Source organism: Python bivittatus, unplaced genomic scaffold (genome assembly GCF_059951505.1).
Source record: "Python bivittatus isolate LINGU-HERP-01145 unplaced genomic scaffold, Pbiv_v1 ctg000700_np1212, whole genome shotgun sequence".
Classification (NCBI taxonomy): Eukaryota; Metazoa; Chordata; class Lepidosauria; order Squamata; family Pythonidae; genus Python; species Python bivittatus.
In genome coordinates this window covers 59,381,140-59,393,012 of record NW_028277098.1, presented here as the reverse complement: position 1 = coordinate 59,393,012, position 11,873 = coordinate 59,381,140, and the positions used below count along the sequence as shown (strand labels likewise).

At 37.2% G+C, this 11,873-nt stretch overlaps 1 protein-coding gene across 1 annotated transcript; it reads left to right on the top strand.

Moving 5' to 3' along the window:
- Positions 1-2,637: 2,637 nt before the first annotated feature.
- Positions 2,638-11,288, top strand: LOC103056477 (pepsin B). Its single transcript, XM_088153924.1, has 9 exons — positions 2,638-2,749; positions 3,015-3,168; positions 3,901-4,018; positions 4,908-5,029; positions 6,334-6,533; positions 6,975-7,097; positions 8,451-8,592; positions 9,307-9,405; positions 9,908-11,288. Exons 1-9 carry the CDS (start codon positions 2,694-2,696, stop codon positions 10,058-10,060), a joined length of 1,167 nt encoding a protein of 388 aa, XP_088010050.1. The 5' UTR covers positions 2,638-2,693; the 3' UTR covers positions 10,061-11,288.
- The last annotated feature ends 585 nt before the right edge of the window (positions 11,289-11,873 follow it).

The following is an 11,873-nucleotide window of genomic DNA, read 5'->3' as shown; positions in this document are numbered from 1 at the left end:
TCCTGAAGAAATAAGTAATTCATCCTGTTTTGAAATACCACTGAATCTGAGGTGGCATTTCTTATTAACTAAAAACAAATTACTTGCATGTGAATGTTAAAACAATACAAATTCATAACTTAATTTGTGTGTGTGTGATTTAGGAAATAAATGAACTTGTTAAATGAGCATTAGTGGCTGAACTCCACAAAGATAGGGGGTAATTTAACATCTCATTCACTAGTTGAGATTTCTTAAGCTGATAATGCCCAGATGTGTTAAACAACAGCTCTCATCCTTCCTAATCAGCCACTGGCTGCTAGTTTTCAGAAGAATGAATTGAATGCACATTGCGTGCATTCAGAAATCGATGTCACTGGAACTCCTTTTCTAATTTCAATACAGCAGTGATGTTTGTCTAGTTTTTGAAGAAAGCTTTAATAACATATACTTTAAATATTCTTCTTCTTTTCATGATATCTTCTTCGTGGTCTTTTATTATATATTAGAAGTCAGCTTAATGGAACTTGAAGGATTTCCCTTGGTGATGATGATTTATTTCCAGCACACCTCTGAACATGGTACATAAACAACCTATTCAAAAGAGAATTTAAACACCAGAATATCAAAGAGAATTAGTAATTGTATCCTTACCCAACCAAATTACATAAGCATAATAACCCAATGAAAAACAACCAATGTACTCTTATTAAAACAGCAAAGCTAACTGATCCTAATTCCTACTGAAATTGTCAAGAAAGGAATTCAATTAAAGAGAAATCCTAAAACAATGGAAAATTTAAAATCTACAGGTTACCTACAGGTTACTGTCTGCCTAAAGTTCAGATTTTACAGGACTGTCCAGCCTGGGGCCATCTTTTTCCATTACACTCCAAATTGAACTATTGTTCCTGTTTATGATATCATGTGATATTCACATTGACAGATTGAGTGTAGAGGATATCAAAGATGACTTCAATTTTCATAACACAGTATGTTCTTTTAAAAAATGATATGTTCCTGGATATCCTTGACTTGCATTGAATTATTTTCCCAGTAGATCTTTTTGTACAACAGCTATTACAGAATTGACAGCGAGGCCATGTATATTAAGAATGGTGTGAGAATAATTTCCCCAGAATATCCGAAATGGAAATCATACAATGAAACTGATTGGTAGAAGTCCTCATTGTTGGATATTTGCAAGATCTACAGCTTCAACAGAATTAACTATAGAGTTCACAAGAGATGGCTTTTTGGCTATGAACATAATTGGATCAGGTGGCGAACTCTGTATAAGAGAAGTATTCTTCTTCTTACTTGTTCTGCTTTTCTGCTTTTTCCCTTTAGGCGCATTGCTTAATTCCCTGCTGTCTCGGTATATTTGTATTATATTATTTATTTGTTTGTTTGTTGTTACTCTTATGTATTGTTCAAGATATATTTTATGCCTAATTTTTCTCTTTTGTATATTTTGAAATAGATAGAAAGGTTGATATTTATATTTCTTGTCTTCTCTTAATCTTATTACCCAACACTCATTAACCCTTTCTCTTTGCCCCTGCTTCTTCACTCTATGGGACATCCTATGATAGGCCGCATTTTGAAGAGCAACTCCTTCCAAGCAGCACCATCTGAAATCTGCCTGAGAAACAGGAATGATCCACAGCAAAGCGATGCCTTCTGTTCCCAGAAAGATACCACTGTTAAGACTCTTTCAGGGGTAGAATCATTCAGTGTGTGCGAATGACCAATCCTGAGAGTAGGAATCTGACGTAAACCTTAGTGAAATAGGTTTTACAACCACAACAGAAATGAGGTTTATTTCCAGGAAATACAGCATAGAGAGAGCCAAAGCCAGCACCAAGCTTATTACTTCCTCTGTGTGTGTGTATTCACACCTGGGACGAAAGGCAGAAGAAAGGGACCGCAGCTTAGTAATCACTATATGAACCAGTTGAATTAAATAATATACTATCATCAAAGCCACAATTCTTCTATTCTTGATGTCTCCGATTGATACATGCTGAAGAATACTGATCTATGATTAATAAAAATGTGGACATCTGGAATAGTAGTTCAGCCTATGTTTCTCACAGAATACGCTCTGGAATATCAAATTTCATGGGGGCCCTACCCCTACCCCTACCCCTAACCCTAACTCTAACTCTAACTCTAACCCTAACTCTAACCATGCAATTTTGCTAAGGCCATGTTTCAACACACATTTTAGCAAGCATAAACTGAGAATTCTGAGACGTAATTCAACCAAAATTAACTTGTCCAACCTTGCATAGATACTTACTGCAACTATGATTACTCATTCATTTTCCATTAGTTCTTCAGAGAACAAGAGCAGCTTCCAAGGAAACTGATTATGGTTTTCCATATTGATATATTATCATACACTATCTTTGCTACCATTAATGCTTTGTGAAGCCAAATTCTATCACTCTTTTATACAAAATCAAGGACAAAAATTCAGTTGAAACTATTTCACACAATGGAAAGTTAATTCCTATCATCCATAAGAAAACAAAATATGTTGGTATTGACTTTGTATAACAAGATTAAAAAACGGAGAAGGAGAGCAAGAGCAAAGAGATTAGATGGCAGAGAACAGTTGCCTTGAGTATAAAAGTGGAGTCACAGCAGCCTAATTGTCAGCAAAATTCTGGGATTCGCTGAGATCATTCCCCAACACACGGAGCATCATGAGGTGGTTGATCCTTGCATTCGTTTGCGTCCACCTGTCAGAGGGCTTACATAGGTGAGTATCCCAGCTAAGGGCATGCATTAAATGAAAAGAGCATTGAAGCACTTAATCCAGACCACATACTTTTAGCCAAAAGTGATTGCAAAATCATGTTTTTATCATTCCATGGCAAGCTTTGTATGCCTGCTTCTTCACTTAATTTCTTGTTTCTATAGGACTTGTTTAATGGGATATTACAGTTTTCAGTAAGAAAAATATTAAAATTACGGGGATAGTTGTGATAGTGAAGCATACTCTGGCTATCTTTCTTGGCATGTAGAATCATTCTGAAGAAAGGAAAATCCACTCGTGAAAATATGAGAGAGCATGGGGTGCTGGAAGAATTTCTGAAAAAAAATTATATTGACCCTGGATTAAAATATCAGTTCAACAAATTTGGTGTGGCGTACGAACCAATGACCAATTACTTGGATGTGAGTATTTAAACCAGAGAAATCTGTATCTTCCTCTCCTGCTCCTTTCTCTAATTTTGTAGCTCTGGCATTAAACTTTCTTTCTATATTATTAGTACATTATGATAGCTCTTCTCGGAACCAATCAATATAGTTTTATTCATGTTTATTGAGATATCACTTAATTTCTCCATCTTTCTATTCTCCTGTGAGCAACTGTCCATTGTCTGCTGATGCCTGAGCTCAGGAAAGAACACATTCTTCATGATTTAAAAAGTTCATCTGAAATCCTCAGCACCAGACAATCAGGATATTTTTATTTGTTTGTTTGTTTGTGTATTTATTTATAAGATTTGTATGGCTGCCTATCGTAAGCACAACTCTGGGCGGCTCACAGTAACAATAAAACCACAGGGGCATAAATCCATAAAAGAAACCCGTAAAACCAAAACCATGTTTGCCACCTCAACAACTCAGCAACTCCAGACATCCACCAGGTCTTACAGAAGGCTAAAAGGGTGGGGGTCTGCCACATAACTGGGCAGGGAGGTGTTCCAGAAGGTAGGGCAACCACGGAGAAGGGACACTTCTGAGGTCCCACTAGATGGCAACATTTCAGGGAAGGGACCTGGAGTGTGCCTATTCTATCTGATCTGGTAGGACGGGCAGATGCTGTCAGGGAGAGGCAAACAAATGATCAAATTATTCGAAAGTTATTGCGCAATCTGTCTCATAAAGCTTTTCATTTGGCAGTCTTTCTACTTTGGAGAAATCAGCATTGGGACTCCACCACAGGATTTTCTTGTTGCTTTGGACACTGGCTCTGGTGTTCTGTGGGTGCCTTCCGTGTATTGTACAACAAAGGCCTGTGGTGAGTAGTCCACTCCCTTGCTGAATGTTTTGAATGTCTGCTTCTAGGGAAAATATTTCTTTTTGTTAAGACTAAATATATTCCCCTTATTTTAAACCATTCATATCTTGTTTATCGGTAAGGAACCTTTTCTGGGTTGGGGACCATAGCTTAGCCTTCCAGTCAGTGAGTGAATCATTGAAGGGAGCAGAGCTGAAACATTTCGGCCCTTTTTTTCATCATTTAGGTGCTTTGAGGGGGTAAAGGTAGGAACTGAACCATTTCACCTCATTGTGTTCTTATCTGCACCCTTATTTTTTACAAAATTGAAAATAGATGGTGGCTGCAGCCCAGTACTGGATTTGCCAACTGGTAAACATACACTTCATTTGCCAGGCCAATAATGGCAATCAGTTTATGAGAGCACCCATAAATGCTTCAAAATTCTAAGTGTGTTACTGGCCCAAAATGATCAGAGTCAGGATCAGCTGTACACATAATTGTTTTCTCATTGGAAGTGCACTTCCTAATACCCTGGGGGGTGGGGGGGTGGGCAGGATTTCAGGCATTTTTAAAATGCTGAAGGTTGCCATATTGTCCATAGATTTGATTTGATTTGATTTGATTTGGGTCCACTGAAGAGGACATCTTGACCTGTACTAATAAGAATGTTTCTTATGCATGCCTTTTTGAGAAATGCCTCTTTCAAACTCCTTCTATCCCTTTGCCATTTTAGTGTGAACAATTAAGAGATTGATGTGGACTTTTCCTTCAACATGAGACAATGAAAAAGTGTGGGCCGGTGGGGAAGTAAAGATCTGTTGTGATCTAAGGATGGAGGAAAGGAACTTTCACTGCCATATAGAGAAAAGCTTCTACTTTCTCTTTTTTTCTCCTTGCTTTGTCGTAGAAAACCACAGGGTGTTCAACCCAAAGCTGTCATCTACATATTACACCACTGGTAACGAAACCTTTGTCCTGCCCTATGGGTCTGGTGACTTGAGTATAAGGGTAGGCTTTGATACTGTTCGGGTGAGTGGATTTTAACCAAGTTGTTAGTCACTGATCCTTAACTGTGTTATACTGATTAATTAATTAGAATTAGTTGTTGTTATTTATTTATATTCATATTTACATTTATAACTGTTTTAGGGGACCAATGCATAAAATAAGCATTAAAATAAACATAAATCTAAAGACAATAAACATAATGAAAGTAAACTGGCATCATAATAAAAGCCATAGAAGCTGCATCCTGATCAAAATAAGATGATTATCTAACATCAGATAAACCTTCACTACTTTCTCTAAAGAGCAAGGAAGGAACTAGCTAAATTCCCAGTGAGCGGGTGCTATTACAAAAGGTTTGGTCCTTCGGTGCTCACCAGCTGTACTATTTGAGCTATAGAAATGTTATAACGTCAATAAGATACAATAATATCATCCTGAAGTCTTGTAAGCGTGAATCATGGCAATCAGGCATCTGCTTCCATTGCTGGGAATAGCTGGCATATTTGCTAAAGGTGATAGAATGCATTTGGGACAATGGCCCTTAAGTGACATTCTATCACATCTCGATCACAATGTCATCTCAGACAGGGTAGCTCTCACCAATATCTGCAGGAGGATAAAAAAAAAAGGCAATATAACACAGCTGCACTAGTATGATCAAGCCCTGCCCCATTTGTATTTGTGACATGCAACTGCTATCTTGTCTTTCTTATCTCTTGCCAAAGACAATGGTGTCTCCACAAATGGATAACTACAACATTCAGCAAGTCACCACTTCCCTTGCTGGTTTAGTGTGCTGGGAATAGTAATTCACCAAATTCTAGAAGATCTAAAATCCTTACCCGCTGTCCTCTGGCAAGGAACTATTCCCATCAGAAGAATGTGGCCCATAAAAGACATTTATTTAGCTAACCATTTATCCCTTACATTTAAGTGTGAAGTTTGAAATGTATCAGCTTAGGAATATCATGAACTGTTTATGGTTGGATTCTAGTTGTGTGGCTTGGGTTTGAAAGCTAAGCAAGCTTGGGCTTGGATAGGACATGGATGAGAGACTCCCAGCAAAGCACAGGAGTATAGGCTAGACTGGGAAGATGAACAAATATATATCCTGAAAGGCAGGGGCAAGCCATTTCCATACTATTTCCAAGAAAATGATACGGAAGTCACCAGGAATCAAGCTTGACTTGAACAAGAGTTTATGCTCACCATGTATCTTTATGTTTATGATAAAGACATGATAATTTCAAGCGAAAGTGCAGAATGGTTGCAATGCTATGAACTGCAAATCAAATGCAGTTTCATTTTTCAATCTTCTCTCTCAGGTCCAGAATATTGTCGTTCAAAACCAGGAGTTTGGCTTGAGTGTGGACGAACCCACCCATCCCTGGTACTATGCCATGTTTGATGGGATTTTGGGCATGACCAATCCTACTCCAAATGCTATGGGGACATACACACTCTTGTACCAGATGATGCACCAAAAGCAGATTTCTGAACCCCTTTTCAGCTTTTACTTCTCACGGTAAGATTAACCAACTTTATGTGTGCCACAGTGCATAAATGTAATTATGCTTTTCTTCCAGAATGGATTAGCTGGGATACAGCAACTCCTACTTTTATTTCATGGCTCAATCTCATCATCAGAAATATAATCAAGTTCAACATTTCAGCCATCAATTATATTGAAAGAGAGGCAAAAAGCCAGGATAAGAAAGAGTATGTGTAGTTGGGGGTGGGGGGTGGGCTGGGATGTGTGGATATTCAGAATTAATGCACAGCAATCTGTCCTCGGTTTGCTTCATTGTTCTCTTTTAATTTTACCCAAATGCTGTTTTTTACTTTCTGACCACATTTTCTGGTGAAAAGGATCCTAGGCATGTTTATTGTATACCTAAAGACCTCAAGCAGATGAAAAGCTATAGCTAATACTGTCTGTTGGTCCATTTCCTCCCTTTCCTATCAGCGAACCAACTGTCCAGTACGGAGGAGAACTGATATTGGGAGGCATTGACACTCAGCTGTTCACTGGTGAAATTACCTGGGCCCCCGTGGTTCAAGAGGCTTACTGGGAGATCAATATTGAAGAGTAAGTGGTGTTCTTTCTTCCTGATTTATGTCTGATTGGATTTTATTTGAACAAGCTCCTGCTCCTTCATCCCTTTATAAATGATGGAAGATTTTCCTCTCTCCCGTTTGTTAGGTGTATTAGCATTTTGGCAGAGCTGATTTAGATTATATTTATTTATTTATTTATTTATTTATTTATTTATTTATTTATTTATTTAGCAGACTTGTCCCCACCCATCTCCCCCAATGGGGGACTCTGGGCAGTTTACAACAATTAAAACAAATAAATACATCATTAAAATGTATAAAAATACTTGTTTGCTACTTCTAAATAGGTTTGTGGGAAGGAAAAGGAGACAGCCCTTTTTCTGCCTAGGACACAAACCTGGGAAGCAGATGGGCCATATCACATCCATCCATCCATCCATCCATCCATCCATCCATCCATCCATCCATCCATCTTCTAGATTGCCTAGTATCTGTCATTCTTGGGTGGAGTCCAGATCACTGAAAAATGCATTATAAATATCAAGCCAGTATAAAAATCAGCAAAGAAAACAGCACAATAAGCAAGATGCAGTCAGCAGCAACAATAATTGTAACAATAGACATATCAAATTGTCATAATAAACCTGGTAATAAAAAGAGTAGTATTATAGTAACATTTTACTTCTAAGAGCCCTAAAATATTTTTAAATGCCTTATTTAAAAAGTCTTCATCATGGAAAAGGCTGAAGTTAGCAAAATGCGCCACCAAACAAATATGTTAAATATCTTAATATACTGTAGAGTATGAAGTCTACATGGAAGAGACATTCACAAGCATATGAAGCTGTCTAATATTTGAAGCTCATCCATTTTCCTTTGTATTTTTTTTCGTTTGCTGGTAGCTAGCTTCCAAAATTTCTAGCAGAGATCTTTCCAAGGAGCAGTTGCAATATTCATGCCTTTTTGCTTGTGTAGAATACAATTGTTGGTGGACATGATGTTTGTATAATATTCATCAATATTTATCGATGGTCATAACTATGGTATCAATATTTATAGCTAATCTGCAATCAAGCAAGGTCTCTGCGTTTAAGTGTCCCATTCACGCACAGGTATATGTAACCATCTTGATCAGCCTTCCTCAGACTGATGCCTTCCACATTTGTCAACAGTCCTGAGCCAGGATGGCCTTCGCAGGACACTAAGCTAGTGAAGGCTGATTATCTAGATCAGTGATTCTCAGCCTTGGCAGCTTTCAGACATGTGGACTTCAAGTCCCAGAATTCTGATCTAGATTAAGAATCCTTAGGCATGTATTTTGTTTGCTTGGTTTATTTGTTGGTGATTGTTTTAGTAGTATTCTGTGTTCTTCTTGTTTCTATAGGTTTGCTATTGGCAACCAGGCTACTGGCTGGTGCAGTGAAGGCTGCCAGGGCATTGTGGACACTGGAACATTTTTGCTAACCATCCCACAACAGTATTTAAGAAATTTCCTTCAGGCTGTGAAAGCTCCTTATGAAGATTCAGTAAGTGGAGGAAAGAATCATGAACACATTTTGTGATTGTTCAGGGGACTGATACCAGTACGGATAGAGAATCTGTCATTTTGATTTCACAGTTTCTCATTTTCTTGTCCTTTTGCTTGTTTTGGCCCATTTCCAGAATAGGATGTGAAGTTGTTTTTGGTTTTTAATCCACATGAGAATTCATATGCATTTTGTGGTATTTTCTCCAACATAACAGAATTTTCTATGGACTTCAATACATTTAAAACAGGGTTTTTTTTGCATGCTATTCCTTACAATGTACCTTTTTGTGCAGACATTTCCACATTGCTGAGCTATACACCAATGCAAAAAGTATGCAAGTTTGAAAATTCTAAAAAAGAGTAGTTTTGCTGGTCGTTTGTAAGTAAGATCAGAAGTACGAAATTTGAGTCTACACAAATGCAAAAGAAATTATTTTTTTCTGTCACCCGTAGTGGCCATAAATCATCTGAATATCATTTCATTGACCCAAAGAAATTTTGCACAGTGTAAAGGCAAATTTGACTGACTGAAGGAAAGAGATAAGGGTTTATTTGGTCTTTCTACCTGTGAAGATGAAGGGATTGCGAAAGATATTCAGTAGTACAGTCATACCGAATGTGGTTTGTTAATCTGTTTTCAGCTGATGCTATAACCTGACCAACCTTTCTCGTACTCTCAATTTAACCTTCCCTTATATTTGTTCTTTCACAGTATGCGGTGGACTGCAACAATATCCAGAATATGCCTACCATTATCTTTTACATTAATGGATCTCAGTTCCCACTACCTCCTTCTGCTTATGTCTCCAATGTAAGTATACTCTACCACTTCTCGAAATTCTCCAGTGTATTTGAAACCAATTCGTTTTAAGATAAATTGATTTTCCATATCTCAATGATGACATCTTGAGACTGTGGAAATAGCATTAGGCTCATACTATTCTATATATACAATAGGTTTCCATTTAAGAGACATACAGAACATATGTCCCTCAATTTGAGCGATCAGATCTGTAATCCATCTTCTGTAATTCAGTCAAAATACTTGCAGAAGACACTTGAAGAATCAGCCACATATTGAAGCTCATATAAGATGGATTTCATACCAATAGCATGTCCTTGCAAGCAAGCCATAGAAAACTATACTCTTACACAATTACATAATGGTGATGAGAACTCGAGTGAGCAATTGTTTTTACTTCATGTAATCTAATCACCATTGAAATCCAGTTTTCCTTAAAATATGATCGATGTTCTTTGTTGTCTGAAGTAGGGGCACAATCTGAAGCAATTTGTTTCTCCGTCTTTTACAGGACAATGGCTACTGTGCACTTGCAATCGAGGCAACATATGTGTCTTCCCCAAATGGGCAGCCTCTGTGGATCTTGGGCGATGTCTTCCTTAAAGAGTATTACTCTATTTTTGACATGGGAAACAACAGGGTTGGTTTTGCACCATCAGCCTAAAGTGATGGTACCAAATACTAATTTCCTGTCTGGATTAATGAGCTGATTGTTTGGACTCTAACAAAATATTTCTGATTAAATGTGTACAGCAAATTGTATGTTTTTCAATATTTACGTACAACCTCAGCCACTTTATATACAGTTTGTTCACTTAAGATCCATTGCTACACAGAAATAAATTCTAACCAGCCAAACTTTTCTTATATATGTATTCCTTATCAGTATATATATTTCAAGATGGTTGGGTGACAATTCTTCTGTCTTTTTTTCTAAGATTTCATAAGTTTTCAAGTCTTAAGGTTAAGAATTTGTAACAAAACTTGAGCAGTACTGCTTTGAAGTATAGACAGAAATGGGGAACCCAACTGGGGAAGTATAGGAAACCAAAAAAAGAGTGGTTGTATTTGGAGTTAGCCCTTTTCATCCATAAATTCACACTCAATGTTCTTTTTAAGCATTTTCAGTTAGTGAAAGAAGTTTAACATATTGTTACACTTATTCCACATCTTCAAGTTGTAAGAACTGCCAGGGACACAGTGCTGGTCTAGGCTTGGTTTTCTTTTGAAAAGAATTTACTGGAGGCTTTTTAGAGTTCTTTTAATTGATTACAATGTATAAGTTATAATACTTGATGTTAAACAAATTATTTCTATACAATGTGACAATATTGTCAGGGGAAAAAACCTTGTTAAACACGGGAGACAGACACACCAGAACATAAGTCACTTCAAAGTTCTAAAAGCTTTATTAAATGTTAGTTCAATAAGCAAGTAAAATTCAACCAATAGCATACAAGGGACTTACTTAGATTCACATTGCAATGAGGACCAGCACGAGCAACCGGTCAGGTGAGACAGCCATGTGGCCCCGACCCGCTCTTTGCAATCCTTTTTATCCTCAAAAACCGCAGACCACAGACATGACTCCCAGGATTAGCAACTGATTCATAACGTCCTTGGTGCTAATTTTACCATACTTTCCTGTTCCAATGCTCCTGTCACACTCCTTCTATCAGCAGTCTATTTTCCAGCTTCCTGTCCATGACTGAAAACTTTAGTGCACATAGCAATTTTATTTATTGCTCTGTAATTTTATTTACTTTATTGCTCTATAAGCTTGTTTTACTTGTATGTTACAATCAACAAAGGCCTTAAGTATTAATAAATCATTTTTTTCCTCTCATAATATGTATAATTATGAGTCCAATAAATATTAAATACCACATCAATCAATCAATCAATCAATCAATCAATCAATCATTCTTTATTACAGTCATAGACCAGTACAAAGCATAAGTTTATAAAACAAGCATAGTCAAACTTGGAATGTTAACAACTTGTAGTGGGAGGCATGTATATTAGGATACATTTATTACCTGTTCAGCTCATTGAGTGAGGTCTAGGATATAGCCTATGTTGTTTATACTAACTATGTACTAACTATGTACGGATTAAAAATATATTAAATGTAAAGTAGACAACTTAAAAGTCTTCATTATGACTATGCTATATGTAAAAATAAGTATAGGCAAAATGATAAAAAGTTTTCTAAGTATACAAGCCATTACAGAGGATAGCCTTTCTCAGCTTTTGGTCTCTTGGTGAGGCGGATCTTCATTGCTGCTGCGCAGAATCTTGCTACTTGCTCTGTTACTGTAGGATGTCCATCTATGAGCAACAGTTGCATGTGCTCGTGGTCTGTACGTCCAGGATGTTTGGCGATCCATGACATAATAAATTTGACACAGGGGTCTTCGTAAAAGGCACAGTGCAGGAGGACATGTTCTATAGTTTCAAACTCCCTTGAGCCACAT

Excerpts from the sequence above, each read along its gene's own strand:
- LOC103056477 (XM_088153924.1), top strand. The coding sequence starts at position 2,694 with ATGAGGTGGTTGATCCTTGCATTCGTTTGCGTCCACCTGTCAGAGGGC. Across the intron at positions 3,169-3,900 it reads CAATGACCAATTACTTGGAT|TCTTTCTACTTTGGAGAAAT; the intron begins GTGAGTATTTAA and ends TTCATTTGGCAG. Across the intron at positions 6,534-6,974 it reads TTCAGCTTTTACTTCTCACG|CGAACCAACTGTCCAGTACG; the intron begins GTAAGATTAACC and ends CTTTCCTATCAG.